At 54.6% G+C, this 24,294-nt stretch overlaps 1 protein-coding gene across 1 annotated transcript in view; it reads right to left on the minus strand.

The window, feature by feature from the left end:
* The window catches only part of PITPNC1 (phosphatidylinositol transfer protein, cytoplasmic 1), a 94,557-nt gene that overhangs the window by 64,468 nt on the left and 5,795 nt on the right, over positions 1-24,294 (minus strand). Inside the window, exons 2-3 of the mRNA XM_008068595.1 lie at positions 14,083-14,171; positions 13,088-13,095 (exon numbers count right to left, since the gene is read on the minus strand). Of these exons, the coding sequence (XP_008066786.1) occupies positions 13,088-13,095; positions 14,083-14,171 (97 nt within the window). The remainder of the gene's footprint in view (positions 1-13,087; positions 13,096-14,082; positions 14,172-24,294) is intronic.

A 24,294-nucleotide genomic window follows, 5' to 3' on the forward strand; every position in this document is an offset into this window, starting at 1 on the left:
CCCCCCCCCCGTTTTCCCTTCCCTTCCCCTTGCCTCCCCTCACCATCTTCACCCTCTGGAGCCCGAAGACTCAAGGCTGCCACGGCCCCCTCCATGGCCAGCTCCGTCCAGAGCCTGGGCCTCCCTCTGGAGGGGGTCACCCAGGACCAGGGGCATCTCCGCACCCCGAACACGTGGGAAAGCGGCAGCTGAACACGTCCAGGCCAGACACTGACACGCTGGCCTGCGGCGCTGGGGGCTGGGACCGGAGGCCGCCAGGGAGATGTCAGAAGGACCCGAGCGTCTCCAGACAGGGCCTGGCCTTTGCAGCTCAGCCAGGGAGCCACGGGGCGCATGCAGAGCTGACACTCATGCCACCAGGAGCTTTGGAAAAAATCCAAGGGCTGTTTTGGGTCCAGGGATGGATCAGGGTTGCCATGGCAACAAGAGGCTCCATAAGAACAAGCCATGAGCCAAAGTCTTAAAGAGATAGGGCCGCGACCAGGGAACTCCACAGCCAGGTCCTGGGGTGTGCTGCAAGCACCCGCACAAGAAGGCAGTTGGCCGCGAGGAGGAAGCTGGGGGAAGGGGAGGGGGCGGGGCAGAGGGGGAAGAGGAAGCCGGGAAGGCAGAGGGGACAGAAGGGGAAGAGGAGGCAGAGGGAGGAGGGGCAAGGGGGCAACAGGCTGGGGGGTCAGAGGGGGTAGCGGGGTGGGGGGGGAGAGGGGACCGAGAGGGGAAGAGGGAGCAGAGAGGAAGGGGATGTGAGGTGAGGGGCAGAGGGCGCAGAGGGGCCGGCGCGCCCCAGGGCCCTGCACATCCGGTGAGATTCTGGAAGAACCAGACGCTTCCCTCGAAGACTGTCGACACTGTCATTGAAGGCTCCTGCACCCCAGCCCCAGCTCCACCCTACACCCACGCGCGGTGTGGGATAAAGACAGCTCTCAGCCGGGCTCGGTGGCTCAGCCTGTCATCCCGTGCCTTTGGGAGGCTGAGGTGAGTGGATGGCCTGAGCCCGCAGGTTCGAGACCCACCTGGCCAACTTGGCGAGACCTCATCTCTGCAATAAATCAAAAAATAAGCCGGGCGTGGTAGCGCATGCCTGTAATTCTGGCTGCTCGGAAGGCTGAGGCGGAAGGATCGCCGGAGCCCAGCGGGTCGAGGCTGTGGTGGCCGGGAGCGGCCACTGCACTCCAGTCTGGGCGACCGAGTGAGACTCCAACTCAAAAAAACATAAAAAATAAAAGACAGCTCTCCGCAGCAGTGTCTCTAAGATCTGCAGGTAAGGCCTCACCACTGAAGCTTGGAAGCAACAGGTCCCAGCCCTCGGTCCGACACCTTGCTCTCAGGGAGCTGGTGAGCCTGGAAGCCCGCCCTGTACTCAGGAGTGGAGCTTCCCCCAGCCCCTTTTTCTCTTTGAGCTGGGATTTTACTCTGTCATCTAGGATGGAGGGCGGTGACAACATCACAGCTCACCACAGCTTTGACCTCCTGGGCTCAAGTGATCCTCTGGCCCAAAGTCCCAAGAAGTTGGGACTATAGGCACATGCCACCACACCCAGTTGATTTTTAATTTTTTGGTAGAGACAAAGTCTCGCCATGTCGCTCAGGCTGATCTCAAACTCCTGGACTCAAGCAATCTTCTCACCTCAGCCTTCAGCCACCGCACCTGGCCTTTTTTAAAAAAATAGCTTTATTCACATGCCGTTAATGCACCCATTTCAAGTCTACTCAGAGTTGTGCAACCACAACCACAGCCTGATTTTAGGACATTTTCGTCACCCACAAGAAGCCTGGTGTTCACCTCCCCCCACCACCACGTTGCAAGCAGCCACGGTCCACTTCTTCCTGCCTCTGTGATCCGTCTGTTCCAGACTTTGCATAAACGGAGTCACAGAACACGCGGTCTCTTGTGACTGGCTTCTCCCTTCTGGCATCTGACAACATGTTTTCCGGGCTCACCATGCGGGAGCCTGTATCACAGCTTCACTCCTTTTTCTGAGACAATACTCTTCTGTCGTGTGGCCGTACCACGGCCACGACAGCGGCACTTCTCAGCTGATGGGCTGGCTGTTACCGTGTGGCCATTATGAGCCGGACTGCCATGGCACTCCTGCACAAGTCTTTGGACAGACATGTCTTCATTCCTAGGCAGTGCATCAGTCCGTTTTGCATTGCTGTAAATACACGCTGAGGCTGGGAAACATGAAGAGGCTCGTGGGACCCCCAGCTCTGCACGGCCGGCACCTCCTTCTAGAGAGGCCCCAGGAGGAGGGCGGAGAGGGAGCAGTCATGATCCATGGCGAGAGTGGAAGCAAGAGCGCGAAGGGTGGACCCAGGCACGTCCAAATCGCCAGCTCTTGCGTGAACCAACAAAGCGAGAGCTCGCTGCCGCAAGGGTGGCGCTGAGCCACTCGTGGGACGTCTGCCCTGCACGGCCCACACCTGCTACCAGGCCCCTCCTCCAGCACCGGGGACCACACTCAGCATGAGATCGGGAGGGGACACTGTCGGCACACGATCAGGGTGTGCCCAGAGTGGCACCGCCGGGCCCCAGGTCATGCTGCGTCTGACCTCGGAGGCGCCACCCACCACCAGATGGTCCCACTGAGTGTGTGAGGCTCCAACATCACGCTTGTGAGAGGCTTGGGTCAACACAACGATCCGAGGGAAACAGAGCCAACATTCCACACGTCCCATCAGGGACAGAAAGACGTGATCCAGCACCAAGGGAACCAGAGCAGCGTGTGCACCGAACCCACTCCAGATCACTGGCCAAGTATCCAACACATTGCACTCCATCTATGAGTCATCACCCTCATACAACTACATAAGGGCATACCACGACGATTCCCCTTTCACAGATCAAGAAACAGGCACAGAGAGGTCTGTAGCGTGCTGAGAGTCACACAGCACACACACGAGGGAGCTGGGATCTGACATAGGCTCTCTGGCTCGGCAGCTCAGGCTTGTGGCCTCACCTGCTTCCTGGCCATTGGGAAAGCACATGAGCGTTTCTCAGGGAGCAGAGGCTGAACACACGGGTCTCCTCCTCAGGATGGTCGCAGCACAAACAGCCGGGAGCACGTGTGTACCTCTGTCCAATGGCAGATGCGCCTGGCTCCACAGCTGGGGACGGCAGGGGCTGCCCGAGAGGCCCACGGGGGAAACTGGCCCCACCTGAGAAACTCACAGCAGTGTTCCCTGGATGCTGAAATACCCACGTACCTTTAAAATTCAACAATTAAGTTGAACTTAGCCATAAGGCAAAGGTACACTCTTCTTGTTCGACTGCTTTTAAAACCCTACCCAGAACTCCGGGAAAGGGCATGGATTTTCAGGCGTGAAAAAGTACTGCACACGAGCAAGTACTCACGGACTGCATTCTGGTCCTGTAAAAAACTTGGGAACAACCCAGCAGTAGAAAGCTGGCAGAGTCCGTCGTGGTGGGTCCCCAAGCCATCACAACAGTGAGGTGTTAAACCACAACAGCCCCATTTGTGCAAAAAGAGAAAAAGCAGACTAGCCTGTGCACTGGGACACAGGGAGAAGGACACCAACATATTCCCACAGAAGAGGGTGTGGCCAATTCTAGTCCTTTCCCTTTCGGTGATTTAGATTTTTGTAATGACTGGATTTTATAATAAGCATCTACTTTTTCAGGAAGCAGAAAAATCCAAATCCAATAAAAAAATAAATGAAGAAACGAATGACATACCAAAGTAACCACATTATCTCTCAAAAAAAGTCTTGAGATTCTCCATAATTTTGGTCTATCATCTTTTATCTACCAATTATCTAACCACCTATCTATCATCTGTCCATTATCTGTCTGTCTACCTATCATCTATTACTTATCTATCAATCGTCTGTTATTATCCATCATTATCTATCAATCATCTATTTATGTTCCTACATATCATCTCTCGCTCTACTGGTCTATCATCCATCTATCACCTCTTTTTTTTTCTTTGAGTCGGAGTCTCACTCTGTTGCCCAGACTGGAGTGCAGTGGCCGCTCCCGGCCCCCGCAGCCTCGACCTGCTGGGCTCCGGCGATCCTTCTGCCTCAGCCTTCCGAGTAGCCGGAATTACAGGCACGTGCTACCATGCCTGGTTGATTTTTGATTTACTGTAGAGATGAGCTCTCGCTGCCCAGGCGGGTCTCGAACCCGCGGGCTCAGGCCATCCACTCACCTCAGCCTCCCAAAGGCGCGGGATGACAGGCTGAGCCACCGAGCCTGGCTTATCACCTCTTTATCCACCTATCATCTGTGCTTTATCATCTATCTGTCCATTATCTAGCTATCTGTCATCTATCTGTCCATCCATCAATCCACCATCATCTGTCTGTCTCCCCGTCATCTTTCTACCTATCCACTATCTATCTATCCATCTATCCACCTTCTGTCTGTCTGTTGTCTGTTACCTATCCATCATCCATCTGTCCATTCTCTATTCACCTCTCTTTATCTGTCTGTCTGTTATCTGTCCGTCTATCTACCTATCCATCAACTGTCTCCTCTTGCTCAGTCTCTGCGGAGCACCCTGACTAAACGTGTCCCACCCAGCAGGCCTGGGGACTGTGCTCAGCGGGGCTGCCGTCCCTGGTACCTCACACGTGTTCACAGTCTTCAGAAGGGGGCAGGATCTGAGAGCCGTTACAGTCTGGAGTTTCCACATAACTTTTTAAATGGCACCTAAGTTCTTTCTTTCAACGGAAACATGCGGGCCAGGACGGCCACGGAGGCACATCCACGACGGCCCCTGGGTGTGGAAGAGTGTGCGTGGAAATCACTCACGGATTGGAACCTTCGGCCAGCGACCCAGACTTCATTCCGGTCGCAGGCTGGAAGCTTCCACGCTGGAGAGCTGCCTTACGGGGGTGGGTCAAGGAGGCACACAGCAGCAGGAAAGCGGGCTGGGGCAGCGAGGGCCTTGCAGGTTCCAAGAAGCCATTTCGTGCCAGCCATTCCCCACCACCTGGAGCCCAAGTGTCCCTCTTCCCCTCCTAGCCCCCAGCAACAAGGGTCCTGCGTGCCATGCACAGGATGCTCTAGGTGGGCCTGACTTTCTCCCCGATGGAGTCCATGGAAGACAACATGCGTCCTGACGGTATTCTGTGCTATCCTACTAATGGTCCTTCAGGCCACACTGGGGATTTCGGCCTGAGACGGGATCATTGATGAAACTGGATTTGCAGGCTGGGCGTCCTGGCTCAAGCCTGTAATCCCAGTTCTTGGGAGGCCGAGGTGGGTGGATCACTTGAGGCCAGGAGGCTGAGGCTGCAGTGAGCTACGATCTCACCACTACACTCATTGCTGGGTGACACAGCAGGACCCTGCCATAAATAAACAAACAAAACGGGGTTTGCAGGCCACGCGCCGTGGCTCACATCTGTAATCCTGGCTGCTAACAACGCCTGCCTGGACGGTCACGACAGGCAACTGCCTTGTAGGCCACAGCGTCTTCGTGCTCAGAAAGGTTAAAGGGCATCTGGGCGATTCTGCATTCGCCGTATTTAACCACCAAGATGTGCCAGAACACCAAAATGTGCTATTTAAGCACATCCTCCTCACGTGCATTTTATTTTTCCAGAAATAAATCTATCTATCATCCATCTGTCCATTATCTCTCTGTCTATCTATCTTTCTGCCCACGAAGCCTTCCCGTGGTGCTGTCTGCTCTCACCGATGGAACGGAGCACGAGGCCACGGGCACTGGTGAGCTGTGAAGGGAATCTCGACTTTCAGCAAGAGGAAGATAAACAACAGAGCAGAACAGAGCACTTCCTAGCGACGCCTTCTGTCAAACATGCCTTTAAACAACTGCTCTCCGCTGATTGCCCTCCGAGAAGTCTTGGGAATGGCGTCAAAGAAATGAAAACAATCTGACCGCATGCGTGTGTCCCAAGCAGCTTGTTTGTCTCTTGTGCTCTCCCTCAGGATGGCCGAGTTAATTTTCTCTGAAGCTCAAGACAGCCATTGGGCATGGCCAGAGTTGATGGAAACGGGGAATCTGAGCGAACATGACAGGCAGGTCTGCGGGTTCCATCTTGCCAGCCCTCGGGGGTCGTAGTGCTGAGGCAGGAAGATAGGCTCGGGCCATGCTAGGGCCAGTATCTGCCCCTGAGTCAGTCTGCAATGGGTCCTGCAATGGGCCCTGGGTGGCTGGTCGCTCCCAGGAGGAGAAGCAGCACGGGCATAGACTTGGGTGGACACAGACTCTAGGGTGCACAGGCTCAGACATGCACAGGCTCCACAGGGCAAAGATCTGGGCAAGCACAGACTCGGGTGGGCACAAGTGGGGCATGCACAGATTGAAGCGTGCCCAGACTCGGCGTGGGCACAGCCTCGGGCGGGCGCAGAGTGAGCCTTGCCCGGGGCACAGCCTTGCTCCTTCAGGCCCTGCTGCTCTGTCCTGCTGGACTCTGCTGAGAGGGGACCCCATGGTCTATGCCACCTGGTTCTAGAAACACAGCCTTCTCATCATTGTTGGGCTTTCTCCAAAACACTTTGGAATGAGAGTGACAGGAACCTCCAGATAACCTATCGGCCCACTGAATGGAAGAGAAATGACATTCGCTGAGCAGAACTGACCCCCTAGCATGTTCAGTGGCACACCATGCTATGACGGAGAGGAGTTTCTGGAACCCCCACGTTCTGGAGGACTGGCCCTGCAGAATCCCAGGTCCCACGGACGGCTGAGGGTGGGGAGTGGTGATCTCAGCTCCTTTTGAGACTCACAGCAGACAGGAGAACGGGGAAGGCTCTGACAAGTCCTGTGATAGCCAGGAGTCCAGTTCTGCACACTCGTCCCTTCCTCAGTTGGCCATGAACCTTCCTCTATGGCACAATGAACGATCTCAGCTCTTCCATCTAAATACTCTGGGGCCTTTTTTTTTTTGAGTTGGAGTCTCTCTCCTTAGCCCAGGCTGGAGTGCAGTGGCACGCACGCTCAGGGCCACTCCAGCGTTGACCTCCTGGGCTCTGGCAATCCTTCCGCCTCAGCCTTCTGAGTAGGTGGAACTACAGACGTGTGCTGCCACGCCTGGCTATTTTTCATTTTACTGTAGAGATGAGATCTCACCAAGTTGCCCGGGCTGGTCTTGAACCCGTGGGCTCACTCATCTCAGCCTCCCAAAGTGCTGGGATTATAGGCTGTGCCACCGAGCCCAGCTGGGCCCTGAAGGTTTCTAACTCGGTCACTCTGGCTGACGGTGGTGGCCGGTCTCATGCCATGACCGCGTGTCCCCCTCCTCTCTGTGAGGATCGTCTCCAGCCCCGGGCATCTCTGCTGGCCTGCTCACCAGGGCCCAAGTGCAAGACCATTTCTCTGGAGGAATACTTCCCGAGATGAGGCAACACGCTGGGTGTCCAGGGTTAACTGTGGTGCATGGACAGAAGTTACTTCCCGACTAGCCAATCCTGGCCCCAGGACCTCAAGAAGGGCCACGCAGAGGCCGTTCTCTCAGCTCCGGAGGAGATGGGACGGCCAGTTCCTCTCTGCTCTCCTTCTGCCAGGACCGTCCTAGCCGTCTGGTGTAACTCACATCCCTCCTCGCCCCAACTCTCCTGGTGGTGTAACTTGGCAGCTCCTGCCACGCCCTGGGTCACGTGGGGGCCGGGGGAAGGCTGACGGGGAGGCAGGAGGGTCTGCGAGGAACAGTGTCGCCGTCCACACGCACGGCGCCCTTGATGAGGCCCTGACTGCAGGGGAAGCTCCTGTCCCAGTCTGCCGCTTTCACAAAAGCACCCAGTGTCCCTGTAGCTCACGGCCGACTGTGGGCCCTCACTGGGGCTGCTGGGCTTCCTCCTGCACCCACCCCTGGCGGCAGCCCCGTGTAGTTGAGGTCTTCGCTGGGGATGGGTTATCCGCCCGGGTCTGCTCCATTTTCCTCTTCTGTCTCTTCATCCAGGCAATTAAGAGACGGGTGACACCCAGCTGACTGCCGCCTGGGCACTCTCCGTCCCGGCCCACCAAAGGTGCTCCACATTCGCCATGACCTCTTCCACGACGTCTCACTAGAGGCTCTGGAGGAGAGGAAGGTCGTAGCAGTGAGATCGCCACACTGACTGTTTACTCTAGGTCTCTGAGATCAGCCTCCTGCAACCGAGAAGAAAGTCCTTCTCCAGCTCTAGAGAAGCAGCATCAGCTCTTTGGAAGGAGCCAGTCACCAGGCACCTTCCTCTATAGCTTTGCCGACTTCAGAAGCTGGCTGGATGGTCTGTCCTCTGTGAACTGTTGCTGTGTTGTTCTTTGTTTACTGCTTAATTAAGCTTTTTCCCATAACCAAGCTGTTTCCCACTTCCTGGGCCAGTGGTATTTCCATGTGATTCTAAGCACACACTGTCACTCACAGTGACAGAGGAATCTTTATGTCTTGAAAACGGGAATAAGGTTGCAGCCCTGGGTGACCCCAGCAGGGAGTTCTCGTGCCTGAGTTTCACCATGACCAAGGGAAGCATGCAGTCCACGAAGCCAGCTGGATGGTCAGACACAAGCTCCAAGGCCCTGCAGATACCCTGGTGCTGGCTGAGGCTTTCTGAGAAGGGGCACTGCTTGGAGGGTTTAGCACCCGAGGGCTGCCTGGGAGAAGGGCCGGGCACAGGGTCCGAGGGGTGAGGCTGGCGCAGACCAGTTTCACTTGGGACACAGACGGGAAGGGCGGGGCTTAGGAAGGACACCGAGAAGAGGCGTCAGAATGAAAGCACAAGGGTCAAGGGCCCTATCAGGAAGAAGTGAAGACAGGAAACAAAAGCAATTGAATGCATCTGTCGCAAAACCTAGAAGAGAGCCTGCGGTGAGGACAAGGTGGGCAGCGGGCGTGAGAACAGCATGCTGCGGGCGGGGGTGCACACGGGAGTCAGAGGGAAGGACACGGAAAGAAAAGTCATCCAAATCTGGGATGGAAAATAAAAAGGAACTAGCCGGGGAACAATGTGACTTCCCCCGGAGAACTGAATCTAGACCTTGGCCTGACCTTCGGGGCACCACGCTGCCGGCTGTGTGTCCAGAGGCCAGGACCCTCCTCCGTCATGTGCCCTGGGCCTGGGGTGAGCCTGCCGTGGGCTAAGACGGCCCCCCAGGTCCAGACGTCGAGGCTGGTGTGTGCAAAGGTGGGGCCTTCGGGAGTGGTCAGGGTCGCGAGGTCAGGAGGGCAGGTCCTCGTGATGGGTTTGCTGCCCTTAAGGAAGAGACCAGAGGACTTGTACTCCCAGCCATGTGCGGACATGGTGAGGACACGGCCACCTGCCCCAGCACGAGCTCTCTCACCAGGAAACTCTGGCCTCCCCAGCTGACCAGGACAGTGTCTGCGGGGCGGGGGGTTCTACTGCCCCTGCAGGTCCAGCCCAAGTGCCACCTTCTCCGGGAAGCCCTCCTGCATCAACCACAGCAGCCCTTCTCCTCCCTGCACCTTCCGCGTGTGTCTAACCATGACACTCACGTGTAACAAGTGTCTTCCTGCTGTGCTGGTCAGGATGCTCCCTGCTCCATTTTCCCTGCCTCAGCCCTGCCCCGTCGGTCCCAATGCCCCAGCCTTGGTGACTGCCTTGGTACTGCCCTGGTTTGTCAACTGCAGGACAGGCTCTCGCCGTCCGCCCCGGCCCATTCCCCTCCTGACTCACTGTCGGCTTGGTTTCTGTACCCTGACCTTTGCACTTGAGTCTCTGAGCCCAGGTCCACCAGGCTACCCTCTCCTCTTCCCCGCAGGGCTGCCAGATAAAATACGAGACAACAACCTTTAACATAACAGGTTCCATGCAACATTTGGGGCATCCTTACACTACAAATTATATACTAGGCCTAGTGCAGTGGTTAACACCTGTCATCCCAGCATTCTAGGAGGCCAAGGCGAGCAAGTAACTTGTGCCCAGGAGTTTGAGACCAGCCTGGGCAACATAGCGAGACCTTGTCTCCTCAAAAAAAAAAAAAAAATTAGTTGGGTGTAATGGTGCATGCCCGGGGTCCCAGCTACTTGGGAGGCTGAAGGGAGAGGATCACCTGAGCCGAGGAGAACGAGGCTGCGGTGAGCTCTGATCATGCCACTGCACTCCAGGCTGGGCAGCAGAGTGAGACCCTGACTCAACAAACAAGCACACACATTATTTACTGCTTATTTGAAAATGCACATTTTCCTGGACAGTCTGCATTTTTACTCACTAAAGCTGACAGCCTTATCCCCCCAGCACCGCGTCGCCAAGCCACCTGCCCAAGACGGCTGTGCCTGCTTCTCCTGTCCCTGCCGCGGGGACCATGGCCCCGTCCCTGAAACCTGGGCCCAGCCCAGAGAGCCCTCCTCTCATCCCGTGGTGGCCGGGCAGCTGGATTCCCCTGGCCACTCACTCCACCTCCACTCCAAGTTGCAACTGGCAGCTCAGCCTGTCCAGCCAAGCGTGGGTCTAACGCCAGCCCGTGTCCTCAGCGGAGCCCCTTCTTCCTCCGGAGAGCCCAGGATCTGCGATGACCTCGGCTTTGACGGAAATATGCAACGACTTCCCACCAGACGGCGGCCCCAGCAACGGGGCGATCGCTCCATGAAGCCATCTAGCATGACTCCTTGCACAACACTGGTGGCTGATACACAACCACTGACCCCACCCTGAAAGACAGCAATGGGTGGGGCTGGGCAAGAATGTGCAGAAAGGAGCAAAGACGGCGAGGGCCTGGACAGGCCTGGGCGACGCTTCACACTGAGCAGAGGGCTGTGATGACCTCCTGGTGTGTGCGCGGCCTCCACACCTTCTCAAGCACGAAGGACACAAGGCAAGCCCCTTTCGAGGGAGGTCCTGCGTGCTCAGGCTCACGGGAGTGCCCGGGGCAGAGGCTCAGCAGAAGTGAAGGCCGCACATCCCTCACGGATCCTCCACCCCACATGGAGGCCAGCAGGAATGGAGGCTGGCCTGGAGACAGACCTGGGACAGTGGCCCCGTGGGGCCAGTGGGATAAGGCCCCACAGCTATCGCTCTGTTTCCAGACCCTCAGCGCTTTCACTGATATTCTTCAAAGTGGACATGCGCGTTCACATGTTCAGCTGCGTTCTCTGTGAACGTGCCTACGACCTCGCATTTCATGGCACCACTGTGAGCTTACGAAGAGCAAATGCACGAGCACTTCGAGTGGAACCGGGGTGGCCTGGTGCCAGGGCTCGGCGGGCGGACACCGTCCTCGGAGCAGAGTGCTCTCTTCACCTAACTCTTGATTCTAGTTCAAATAAAACGACCCAGCACCGGTCTTCAGGGAAGGGAGACCACGTCCGACATCCCTCCACCACAGTGGTACCTAGACAGCCTGGCCTGCATGGTAGGCACTGGAGTGCACTCCCCCTGCCCCCGCAGCCTGAGTTCAGAGCTTGCACCACTTGACGGCCGCAGCAGCACTGCACGGGCCAGGAGTGCACATGCGCGTGACCATGTGTGGAGTGCGGCTGAGACGTCCCTGGACTCTCAGTGTCCCCACGTCGCCTTCATGAGATAGTCACTACACTTTCCTCACGCACAGACGAGGAAGTGAGGCGCACACAGAGGTGATGTGCACAGTCATAGTGGGTACTGGAGGCAGGACTCAGCCTATCTGGAGTCGGCCTCTTGGTGACGACACAATTACTAGAAGCAAGGGAGCTGGGTGGTGGCGGCGGCAGGAACCGCACAATGGCCTGCTTGTACGCAGTCGGTGTGCTAGCAACTTTCCAGACATTAGATCTGGGGCTTGTAAAGCCGGCCGGGGCTGGTCTGGCCCGCAGCCTGAGCGAGTGTGACCATACCAATTTGTGGACATACCATCTAAGGCTGCTTTTGGAGAGAAAGAGACCGCATGACCCATAAAGCAGAAAAGATTTCCAATAGGACCCCCTACCAGCTCCTCTGTTACAGATTTTTGTACCTTCTACTAGTGGTTCCAAGAAGGAGGGATTATTCCAGTTTTAGAAAAGGGGAAACTTAGGTTCAGAAAAGCTAAGGGGCTTGTTGGAGAGCAGTGGTCCCTTGGCTTCTGAAATTTTAAATTTGCATTTCACTACAAATCGCCTTCTTCAAAGTGAGGGGCATGGGGGGGGAATGGTATTATATTCCTATTATTCATAAAAGAAGATATAATTTAATACACCTGCGTGAGGAGCTATAATTGCCAACTGTCCTTTAGATGGATACCTCTACTTTTATGAAAACGCTGAATACGATTCTTATTTCTTTCATCCTGCAGAGGACAGGTGAAAGGGAGCCGGAGCAGCCTGAGTTCAGGACAGGTGTGGGTGCCGCCTGCCTGGGAAGTCGGGCCGGTGAGTGCAGGGCCAGGACGCAGCCGCCTGGCTCCCGGGTGGAGTTGGGCTCTCCCTCTCTCTGTCACTCATGTGTGTGTCCCGTCATCCGATAATAAGTGACTGGACATCTGCACCGTGGCGCATGCTGCACTCGTGCCAGGGACGTGATGACTCGTTCTCTCGCCCTCTCTCTTTCCTGCGGCTGTTTGGATCGAAACCAAAACCTCACTCATCACAGCTCGTGGATCCAGCTCTGGGATCGCGTGACCTGGCGGCTACTGAGGAAAATGATAGAAATGGAAACCCTCCAACACAAGGGTAAGGCAGGTCCTCTTTTCTCGACGTGATAACCCTGGAGACGTTTCAGATAGGAAGAAATTAAGTTATTTCAAGGCGCAGAGGCGGTTTGACCCAGACCTCTAAGTAAGTTTGCACGTCCGTCTCCCCAGTTCCGAGGTTCTCCCGCGACCAGCACCAGCCTGAGTGTCTACCCAACGTCCACCAACAACTACCATCATCTCTGCAATATCACACGCTTGGAAACTGCTCTTCTGTTATAGAGAACTATCACCGATAAAGCAGTCAAGTTGCTTAAAAATTACAAGCAAAAGTTAATTACGTCAAGCGACTATCATGGCACTTTAAATTGGTATGCAGATGCTTGAACAGACGAGAACATTCCAATTATTGCATTATATATAACGGTGTAACAGTGGCTATTTAAATATTCCTGATGCTGATTATTGTTCTTTTTAAATGATTACATTGATAAGACAAATAATACAAGGGACGTTCCAATTACTCCTCGGATCACAGACAGACATGAAAAAAATAACTAAATGAAACTTACCGTGTATTCTGGCTCCACACATTCATTTGAAGAAGAGGAGAGAAAAAAGGAGACAAAATGATGACTTAGAACGTGCTCACATGCAGCCTAAAACCAGAGAGCTAACAAATACTGATGAACTATAATTACTAAGAAGGCACTTACGGAAGCCTTCCAAAAATTAAACTTTCGTAAGTACCGACTGTCTCCACATTTGCCTTGAAATTCCCTCCACTGATACTTCTGCTTAGGCAGATAAGGACAGGAATTAGGTTACAGGCTTGTGGCTAATTAAAAACCAAAGAGTGAGCATTGTAAAAGCAGAATTAAAGACTAATCATTCCACTAGAGTATCTCATCAGCCACAAAGGAAACCTTTTAAGTGGAAAAGCAACTGTTGTCACGGGTAGGGAGCGCCTGTGGGGTAGTGGTGCTGAGTGGGCTCTCAAATTTGCCGTCTGCGAGTGGGAACCCTGCCCGCCAAATGCCCACAGGCTTTTGGCCGTGGTTCCTAGTGCAGCATTCAGCACAGAGGGTGATTATTAGCATCGCGTGAGGTGCAGGCAGGGACATGACCGCAAAGATTCGCATGTTATCGAACAGCAAAGGAGCATTTGGGCAGAGAGACCCAACAGCATCTTTGCACAAATTACAGTCCGATGTTAGGGGGATGTGAAACAAGCCAGTCAGACAAACAGCTTGTTTCCAGACAAACCACACCCCAAAGTGCGAGGGGTTTGTGGAGGAAACGGGAAGAGACGGTCACGAGACCTCACCCCTCCTCCACACGGCTTATGACAGTCACTCGCGGGAAGTGGGCTGCGTAGCTTAAGCCCTGTCACCTGCCCTGGTGCACCAGCGTTGGGAGAGCGCTGACCACCCCAGGCAAGAAAGCCAAGGGCGGGGCGGCACCACGGCCCCCACAGGCCCCACCCCGACAGTGGCCCGCCTGTTGGGATCCACCATGCCACATCCTGTGCCCACCGAGTGGGGCAGTGGCCGCACCAAGGACTCACCTGTGATTGTGTAGGGATAGTAGTTCCAAGCTTTCTCTGTAACATAAAAGATTTTGGGGACCACAGCTCTAGCCCAGCTAGGCAGTTTGCTGAGAGGAAAGAAAGAAAACGAGTCGATTAGCATGTGTTCCGAGCCTTGGCACTGCGGCTTCTTCCCAGGGTATCCCAGCATGTCTTCCCGCGTCCCCTCTGCCTGGTCTCTACTGCGGTTGCTCTACCTGGTCTTTACCATCTGTGCTCTCATATGCGGGGACCTGCAGGAGGCAAGCCTGCCCTGTTTGCCTCTGCGGGGACACGAGCATCCAGGGCCCAAGGTGCCCCATTTGGAGGGTATGGCCGGATACGCCTTGGTCCCCCCGGCATGGCTGGCGCAATGTTTAGGTCCAAACGTGGGGGAATGGGCAAATGCTAGGAACAGGTTTTAGCCTTACGGCCGGTAGGAGTGACCTTCAGACAATGAGAAAAGTGACAGAGAACTTGGAGGCATGAAGAGGAGTGAGATGGAGCTCCCCGGTGGCTGGAGTGGGCTGAACTGTGCCCCCTAAGCCACACCCATGTCCTGGCCCCCGGCTCCTAGGAACTTGACCTTATTTGAAAACAGGGTCTTGGCAGAGTAATCGGGTGAAGGTCCACAACGGAATCATCCTGGATTTAGGGCAAGCCCTCGCTCTGATGACTGGCGTCCTTCTCGGAGAAGGGAGAGGGAAAATGGAGACTCGGAGTCACATAGAAGGGAAGGCGAGTGAGGACAAGGGGAGACAGGACAAGGCTGCCGCGAGCACAGGAAACCGGTGGCTGGAGGAAGCAGGGGACAGACGCTTGCCTGGGCCCCTGGAGAGCCAACGGCCAGCATCTTGATTTTGGACTTCTGGCTAGCTGAGACGCTGAACTGCTAGCTGATACGCTGGTGTTCTGTGCCACCCAGTTTGTGGCCATCTCTTGCAGCAGGCCATCAGGAAACAGACAAAACCGCAGTCGTTCCTTTGCAGCCAGGCCAGCAGACGTCTCGGAAAACAAGTTCTCAGAAGGCACAAGTCCCAGGTCCTCATCAGCCAGGTCCTAGAGAGATTTTGTTTGGTTTTTCTTCAGAGGCAACCCCTCCAGAAAGAAGAGTGCAGTCCGGAGAACTCCTCGCACGTTACACTTGAACGTGCAACGTAATCTGTCCTTTTAGCGACGGCCTGTGATGGTGTGGTTCCCACGCCACACAAGGGTTTCTGTCCTCCCGGACGCTGCCATGTGGTCCTACCCTGTCACGCACTAAGCGTCCGGACGCCAATGCCTGCCTGATCAGACCCAGGGGGACAGTGCAGCTCTCTCCCCCTCGGGTGCACCGGCAGTGAGGAATGCCAAGAAGCCATTTCTGAGCGCCACACTGACGTGACCAGGAAGGCAGGGGGACGTCAAACCCAAAAGACACGTCCCAAGCCCCTCTTGGGCGTGAAATCCGAGAGACAGCCAGAGACAGTAAGACGCTGGGATCTGGTCTGACTCCTCAAGCTGTTTCTCTTCTTTCCGACGGTTCTAAGCTCCACCTTCAGGAAGATGGCGATGGATTCCTGTGGCCGGCCGGGCCCAGCCCAAAGCTCTGGGTTGTTCCTTGAACTCAGGAGGAACCGGGAAAGCAAAGCTGCTGAGGGGTGAGCAAGGGGCAGGGACTGCTCTCAGAGCGGGAGGGGAAGCTGCGCCCCGTTGTTCCCACAGCGATTCCTGACTCTTCCCATAGACACGGGACGCCTTGTCGCGGCTCCGACACGGGCCCCCCGCAGTGGCCACTCCCGGACCCGCACGCACTGCCCCGGAGGATGGCTGCCCCTGGAGGGCATCCGTGGCTCCAGCTAACAGTGCGTCCTGCCGTGGCTGAGCTGGATGGAGTGCGATTCAGGGATGCTGGCTCGCCGCACTGGTTCGCATGCAGGAGGGTCATGCCCCAGGCGCCTTCCCATCGGCCTCCATGCCGGTGGGCCGGGGAGAATGGCACGGCCTCCATGGCAGGTGGGTGGTTTCCTGTCCTTACGACGACTGACGTGAGGTTGGGGACTCTCCCAAGGTGAATAAGTCATTGTTGAGCCCAAAGCACAGCCTCTCCGTGGCTGGGAGCCTGCTCGGGTCCCCGTGGGCAGCGCACGTCCCCAGAGGCGCCAGCCTCCTCAGGCCTCAGGGCCACGTGCGCCCCATAACACCGAAAAGCCTCCCAGCAGAACCACATTCAGTGGCACTCACATTTCGGAAGGGAGACGAAAGACACTGGCCATTTTCCATTTATTCCGAGATTCTCCTACTTGTAAACGGCCTGCCAGGACTCCAGATTCTTTTTTTTTTGAGTTGGAGTCTCACTCAGTCACCCAGACTGGAGTCTCACTCAGTCACCGGGAACGGCCACTGCAGCCTCGACCTGCTGGGCCCCGGCGAACCTTCGGCCTCAGCCTTCCAAGTACTGGAACGACAGGCGCGCGCTACCACGCACGGCGAATTTTTTGATTTATTGTAGAGATGCGGTCTCGCCAAGTTGCCTGGGTGGGTCTCGAACCCGTGGGCTCAGGCCATCCACTCACCTCGGCCTCCCAAAGTGCGGGATGACAGGCTGAGCCACCGAGCCCAGCAGGACTCCAGATTCTAGAACACCTTTTCCTTTTTGAGTCAGAGACTCACTCTTGCTCAGGCTGCAGTGCAGTGGCACGATCACAGCTCACCACAGCCTTGAGCTCCTGGGCTTAGGCCGTCCTCCAGCCTCAACCTTCCAAAGTGCTGGGATTACAGGTGGAAGCCTCTGCGCCCGGCCTCAGAGTCTAGAATCTTTATTTCAACTGCTTCATGCGCCAGCATACGCAGGATGGGCAGCCCCAGGGTCCACAACCTCTCCCATGGGTGGCCCGAGTGCATGAGCAGTAAGCCAGGATGGCGGCCGTGACTGTGAGTGACTCTTCCAATGAGTCTGCACAGAGATACTTCTGGCACTTGCTGGGCCGGGCACAGGAGGACACATCTCTCAGCCTGCTGTTTACATATGTTGAACCCACTACCAGATCCCCTCTCAGCCCTGCTCCCCGGAGCACTTTATTCACATCGTTTGTCTTGAGAAAGTAAAATTTATTTTCCCCTGCAGCTGTGGCTTATTAGGGTCCCCAGAGGAAAACGAAATGAAATCAGTCCTTGCTACTGCTGTCACTTTTGCAGGGTGCACTGTCACACAGCCTACAACTCTAAGGAAAAAGTCTGCCACTCAGACTCACTCCTGGGTGTCAAACAAGAGCCTCGCTTCTAGAAAGGCAGCAAGTGGGCGTCCATCTTTCCGGTCCACACCAGGAGCAGACCTCTCAACGGCCCGACTCATGGAGGGAGAAAGGGATGTTGCCACAAAGCCTTCACGGAACCCACGAATGCTGCAGTGGCATGGGCCCGCCCCCGCTTCCTGGCTCCCGACGCCCCTGCCGAAGCCCCCAAAGACAGTTCAGGTTTGGTTTCTTCCTTTTCGTCTTTGGTGTGAAATAGGACCCGTCGATGACACAGCCCGGGGGTTGATTTGTCTAGGTTTGGCACTGAGAGTCCCACATGCCAGGGAAGCCCTCGAGTCCTGGGCGAACCGGGACGGCAGTCAGTGGGAAGCTTTGCCACAGTGAGACATTCGGCAAGGTTGTCTTGGCTGGGGTTGGGCTGGGAGAAGTGGCCAGGGACACCACCAACCTCCCCACAGCGGTGACCGTCCAGGCCCCAATGCCTACAGTGGGAGGTGTGGAAGCTGCCAGGTCATCTCTCCTCTCACGCCCCCGAGGGTTCCTGACTTATGACGGACTGGCGAGAAGGACCGGGGAAGGGACCTCTGAGCTGGTCTGGGGTTCAGGGTGCTCAGCTGCCGCGTACAGGCTTCCAGAACCTTCGGGTGCACCATCCAGATAGCTATAGACCTCCCCGTGTCGGAACTCACGTGCGGTCCGTGCTGACTGGGGGTCTACACCAGGAAGTTTCAAGCATCCCAGGTCAAACGCAGCCTCAAGGAGCCCAATCCCCTGACCAGCAGGGTCAGCACGATGACGTTTTTCTTGGGAACCTCAGACGGCGACACGCCCCGTGAGGAGCTCCCTGGGTTTGCCTCCTGAGCAAATACCTAGAACCTGCCACTTTCTGCCCTGAGATGATGCCGAGCCAACGCAGCTCACTTAAGGCAGATGTCGCCACCCCCAGGTCCTCACTTGGCACAAGGGCCTCTGGGGAGCTGCTGGCTGCCGGGTGCCTCCCTGCTGGGGCCTGCTGTCCGACGAGTGTCTGCTGAGGATCGCGTGTTCCTACACAGCCCTGCACCCCACGACCTCCGGTCTCCTCCAGGGCTCTCACCCATCTGCAGGGCTGTCCTGGCTGGTCCCCAGCTCTGCTGTTGATGTGACTGTCTGCCCGGTGGGCGGGACCGCCCAAAACCTGAGTTCCTGGAACTGGGGCATGTGGATCCCACCCCATTCTCGCCACTTAGAACCCAGTGTGTGTCAGGTTTCTGGGGAACGGGCCGGGCCTCGTGCAGTTTCCAGAAGGCTCTGCTTAGCCAATGTCGGGGTCCTGCAGCCAGTAGACCAGGAAGCCCCAGGGAGGTCATACAACGCAGCCCCATCCATCGGCAGCGAGGCAGGGCCAAGCGGCGGCCACGGGGCTGGGCCCCCCAGACCCCAGCCAGCCTCACACACCTTTCTGTGATTCCCATGGGATGGCTGGGGGCTGAGCTGAGCCCTGGGGTGTCCCTCACATGTGAAGCCAGGGCCGTACGGAACCACATGGGCAAAGGGACGTCGGGGGGAGCACTGTGCGGCTCTGTCACTTCCTTCTAAAAATATATACATGCTCTTCCTGTATACATATCAGTAATATAACATATTATAAATATTTAGGCCAGGTGTGGTGGCGCATGCCGTAATCTCAGTGTCTTGGGAGGCCACGGCAAGAGGACCCTTGAGGCCAGGATTTTGAGATCAGCCTGGGCAGCATAGAGACCTCGTCTCTACAATTTAAAGAACACACATATAGCCAGGCAGGGTGGTGCCGTAGTCCCAGCTACTGGGGAGGTTGAGGCAGGAGGATCACTTGAGGCCAGGAGGTCAAGGGTGCGGCGAGCTATGAATGCACCACTGCATGCCAGCATGGAAGACAGAGAGAAGCTCTGTTTCTAAAAATAAATACACATTTGCCGGGCTCGGTGGCTCAGCCTGTCATCCCGCGCCTTGGGAGGCTGAGGTGAGTGGATTGTCTGAGCCTGCGGGTTCGAGACCCGCGTGGGCAGCGAGACCTCAGCTCTACAATAAATCAAAGCATCAGCCGGGCGTGGTAGCGCGCGCCTGTAATTCCGGCTACTTGGAAGGCTGAGGCGGAAGGATCGCCGGAGCCCAGCAGGTCGAGGCTGCGGTGGCCGGGAGCAGCCACTGCACTCCAGTCTGGGCGACGGAGTGAGACTCCAACTCAAAAAAATAAAATAAAAAAAAATAAAAAATAAAAAAATAAATAAATACACATTTATGTAGAAGCTGGAAAACTGTCTATCCAACAACATACAATGTTTTCATCTCCAGTGGCGGCTGTGCACTGTCACTCCTGCTGCAGGGTAAGCCCCCCGGGCAGAGGCCTCTGTCCTGTCCACGGTGGCACCCCAGCCCCTAGAACAGCACCCGGCACACAGTAAGTGCCCAACAGATGTCTTCTGAGTGAATGGAGGTTGTCTTTATATCTCCAGAAGCCAAGAATGACCATGGAGACTGTTAGAAATAAGCTATAGCCAGGTATGGCGGCTCATGACTGTCATCCCAGCACTTTGGGAGGTGGAGGTGAGAGGACTGCCTGAGCCCAGGGGTTCGAGACCAGCCTGAGCAACATGGTGAGACCTCATCTCCACAATAAATAAAAAAATTTTAAAAACATAAATAAAAAATAAAAACAATTATTTGGGCGTGGTGGCACATGCCTGTGTTTCCAGCTTCTTGGATGGCTGAGGCAGAAGATCGCCTGAGTCCAGCAGGTCAAGGCTGTGGTAGCCGTGAGCGTGCCACTGCACTCCAGCCTGGGCGACAGAGTGAGACTCTGAATCCCCCCCGCCAAAAAAAGAGAAAAAAAAATAAGCTATAGGTCAGAACCTGCGGCGCCCAGGCAGTGGGTGCCCCCAAAGCCTGCCGAGTCACATGCCGAGCTCTCTCTGGGAAAGCTCTGGGAGGTGGGACTGGCGTGCTCGGCAGACCCAGGGGAGACGGGGGGCAGGAAGGGCCAGTGAGGACAAGACTCACAGACAGATCACTGTCCCACGCAGATGCCAGGTGGGGGGCCGGCTGACACCTGCTACAGGGGTCACAGCTCACAGGGCCTCACCCTCTTACCCAGAGCCTGAGAGGTCACCCTGGAGCACAATTTCGCCCAGGAGTGCCAGGGGAGGGGCTGGCTGACGCCCGCTACAAGGGTCACGGCTCCTACCCAGAGCCCGAGAAGTCGCCGTGGAAGGCACAGGCCCTGTGGCAGAAGAGAACTCTCTCCACACAGAGCAACCGAGGTGTTGGCGGAATCCATCAGAGGCCTGCAACCTCCCTGACTGGCAGCTGCCAGTGCAGTCTAATTAACCCAGCAGCTGGGGTAGGAAGAACACGACACTTTCCTTTGTGGCTGAAAAACAAGCCTAAAAATAGCCTTCCCGCCCCCTGCAGTGCCTGCCTCGCCCTCCCCTCCTGGGCTGCAGGAAGGGCCTGAAGCGATGCTCTGATGACACGCCATGAGAGTGGCAAGACAGAAAGAAGCCCGCCTTCAGGTGCTTCCGCGGGCGGGCCATCTTTTGACCCACCTGTCCAGGGTCTGATGAGGGTCACGCCTCCTTTCCTTCAGTGCCCATGGAAACCGGAATTTTTTGAAGACAGGCCAAGAAACACCACTTATCTGGCTAACGGAAGTGGGTCCAAGGGCCAAGCTTGAGGACAAAGGCTCTTGCTGCACCACACGGACATAACGCATCAGCACCAGTGCCCCCAATCTTCTAGTTGGCCCCCAGTGTGTCTGGTGCACCCAAGGGTGTATCAGGCGGAGGAGGGAGCAGCCCACAGTCCCGGGAAAGGAGAGACAAGGCCTCAAAGGTGAATGCCATGCTAAAAGGACATCAGAGCCAACTAAAAAGTTGGCAAATGAATAGATGCTTCTCCAAGATCTACACATGGCCAATAAATACACGAGACTGCCAACATCAAGCGTCATTAGAGAAACGCAAACCAAAACCACAAGACACCGCTTTTCCCCGTCGCCTGAGCATCTAGCCCCTGAGCTTGTTTCCAATGTGTGCTGTCGAGGGATCGTCAGAAGGACGCCAGTGTGGGTGGATACACAGGAAACGGGACCGGATCACCTAGCGCATGGCTTTAGACACTTCACTTTCATGGATGCAGTTGGAGGATAACGTTGGCAGCTGTCTATCCACGTGTACACACACAGTCTCATATACATTTATACTATTTTACGATGATCAAATTGTTTTTCATGTTAAACAGTCAACCAGAATCACGGCATTTCTTTCCAGCGTGCCATTGCAAAGCTACATATCTTTCTCACCCTTTCATGCAACTGGCACTTCTGGATCCTAAGGTAAGACCATAGACTTGCCCCAGGTCATTTCATTTTGATAGAAAGTGGCCCATAATTCCAATCTACTGAGGTTTTTCTAAGTCCTCACTTGTCATCTTTGAAGTTCACCATCCTTCCCGGCTGTGGGCTTCTCAAAGGTCAAGAAAGGACACCCTCCAGATATTTAGTCAGGTATTCGTTAAAACATCCAGCAGGGCTGAGTTCAGACTTCCAAGTCACATCACTAAGCCGTTATTTCTGAGTCACACGTGGAACCTTCTCTCTTGCTTGATGTTATCCTTATCTGTACCTTTTAGGTTATTCAGTCACGAACCCACCCAATTTTGACAGCAACCAGGCTGCATTTCTCCACCTAATTTACTCTAAAAATATCATGTTTAATTGTGGGCAATTTCAAACATGTAAAAAGTTGAGAGAAAGAACAGACATGCATGTATCCACTACTCAGAAATTATGTCTTTAATCTTATTTTAAAATTATAGTAAAATTGACCATTCTTGATGTTCAGTTCCATGAATGTTAACATTACCGGCAAGATTTTTTTGTCTTTTCTTTTTTTTCTTCCCTGAATCGGAGTCTCACTCTGTCACCCAGGCTGGAGTGCAGTGGCATGTTCATGGCCACTGCAGCCTCGACCTGCTGGGTTCAGGCGATCCTTCTGCCTCAGCCTTCCAAGTAGCTGGAGCTATAGGCACGTGCCACCATGCACGGCTAATTTTTTGATTGATTGTACAGACGAGATCTCACCAAGTTGCTCAGGCTGGTCTCGAACCCCTGGACTCAGGCAATTCTCTCGTCTCACCCTCCCAAAGTGCTGGGATTACAGGCTTGAGCCACTGAGCCCGGCTACCAGCAAGATTTAACAAACTGACGTTTTCTTGTATTTGTGATCTCCTACTTTTAAAAAAAATAGAAAAGTATTACAGATGCAGCTCCCTTCCACCATGACTCTTCCCTTCTCTCCCCCGAAGTAACCACCAGCCTGAGGGTGGCTGCCATGTTCTGATGCTCTTACCACATAGGCAGTTATCTCTACACGACAGACCAATGTCGAAATGTTGTATTTTAAAAATGGATATAAAGGGCATCATACTGTTTGTGTCTATAAGCGGCTTGTCTATTGCATATTATGCTATGCCATTTAATTTATCAAAGTATATCTGGTTCATTAAGTAGGACTGCCGTGGAATTTTCCATCATGTGAATACGCATCATGTGTTCCCATTCCCAGATACGGGGATCATTCCGACTTGCTTTCCGTCGCATCCAGTGTTAGAATTAACCTCCCAGAGCATGTCTCCGTGAGCGCAGTGCAAGAATTTCTCTAGGGTGCTACCTAAGTAGAACTGCTTTCTGCTGTCAATTACTCTTTAGTGGTGTCAGTCTACACCTCCAACCAACATTGGAAGTGGGTTGTTTTCCCACATCCTTGTCTACCCCTGGAATTATCAGATTTTTTTGCTTTTGCCAGTCTGATGTGTGAGATGCCACTCCTGTCTTCACATGTGTTTCTGCCTTCTAATGGGGGGGTGTTTTCATGTATCACTGGCCACTCACATTGCGCTTCTCTGAATTGTGTGTTGGATCCCCGGTCCATCTTTCCACGATTGTTTTGTCTTTTTTTTAAATAAAAAAACTGATCTACAAGAGTTACGTCTTAAAATATCTGAATATCAGTCGCTGGTCTACATATACATTGCATATACATTGCAAGTATTTCCTTCTTGCAAGGCAGGGATGGTTCCTTTAAGTGTGCTGTCTCGCTATGCAAAGGTTGACTTTTAAATGTTTTATGTGTGTGCACTTTGCTCTGCAGAGACTCTCATTCTAATGTAGTAATAGTAATCAGTTCATTTCTTTGCTTTATTTAATGGGTTTTATCCTATTTCCCAAATAATGTAGATACCTGCATTTTCTTCTGGTTTTTTTCACATGTAGGTTTTGATCCATCTAGTCTTTATTTTTGTGCGTAGCGCGAAGCAGGGCCTAGCTACTTCTCTGATGGGTGAACTTCTCTTTCCAGTCATCCAGCACCACTCACTGAAGAGCCCATCTCTTCCTCAGGAGGACCGTAGGCGGGCTCGGTCAAATGCCAAGCACTGACACCGGCTGGAATCTGTTGTGGGGCTGGTTACGTGCCCTGTGAGTTTAACGCTAGTCTGGTACCTCACAGCTTTAAGCACTACAGTGTCATGCAAAGCTGTGCCTCTGGTAGCACAAGTCCCTCCGACGCAGCACCTTTTCAAAATCGTTCGTAGACATTTCAGCATTGCCTACTCCAGATTTGTTTTTCAAAACCAACATTGTTGGCATCTTCATTAGGTTTGCGTTCAACTTGTAGACCGATTTTAGAATTAGCGCCAACTTTATCATATAACATGTTCCATCCATGAATACTGTTAAGTCATCATTTGTCGAGGGCTTTAAAAATGTCCTCCCGAGGCTGAGGTGAGTGGATTGCCTGAGCCCGCAGGTTCAAGACCCGCCTGGGCAACTTGGCGAGACCTCATCTCCACAATAAATAAAAAATTAGCCGGGTGTGGTAGCGCGTGCCTGTAGTTCCAGCTACTCGGAAGGCTGAGGTGGAAGGATCGCCGGAGCCCAGCAGGTCGAGGTTGCAGTCTG

This window comes from Carlito syrichta, unplaced genomic scaffold (assembly GCF_000164805.1).
Source record: "Carlito syrichta isolate Samal-C Ts95f unplaced genomic scaffold, Tarsius_syrichta-2.0.1 Scaffold311267, whole genome shotgun sequence".
In the NCBI taxonomy this organism is placed as follows: Eukaryota; Metazoa; Chordata; class Mammalia; order Primates; family Tarsiidae; genus Carlito; species Carlito syrichta.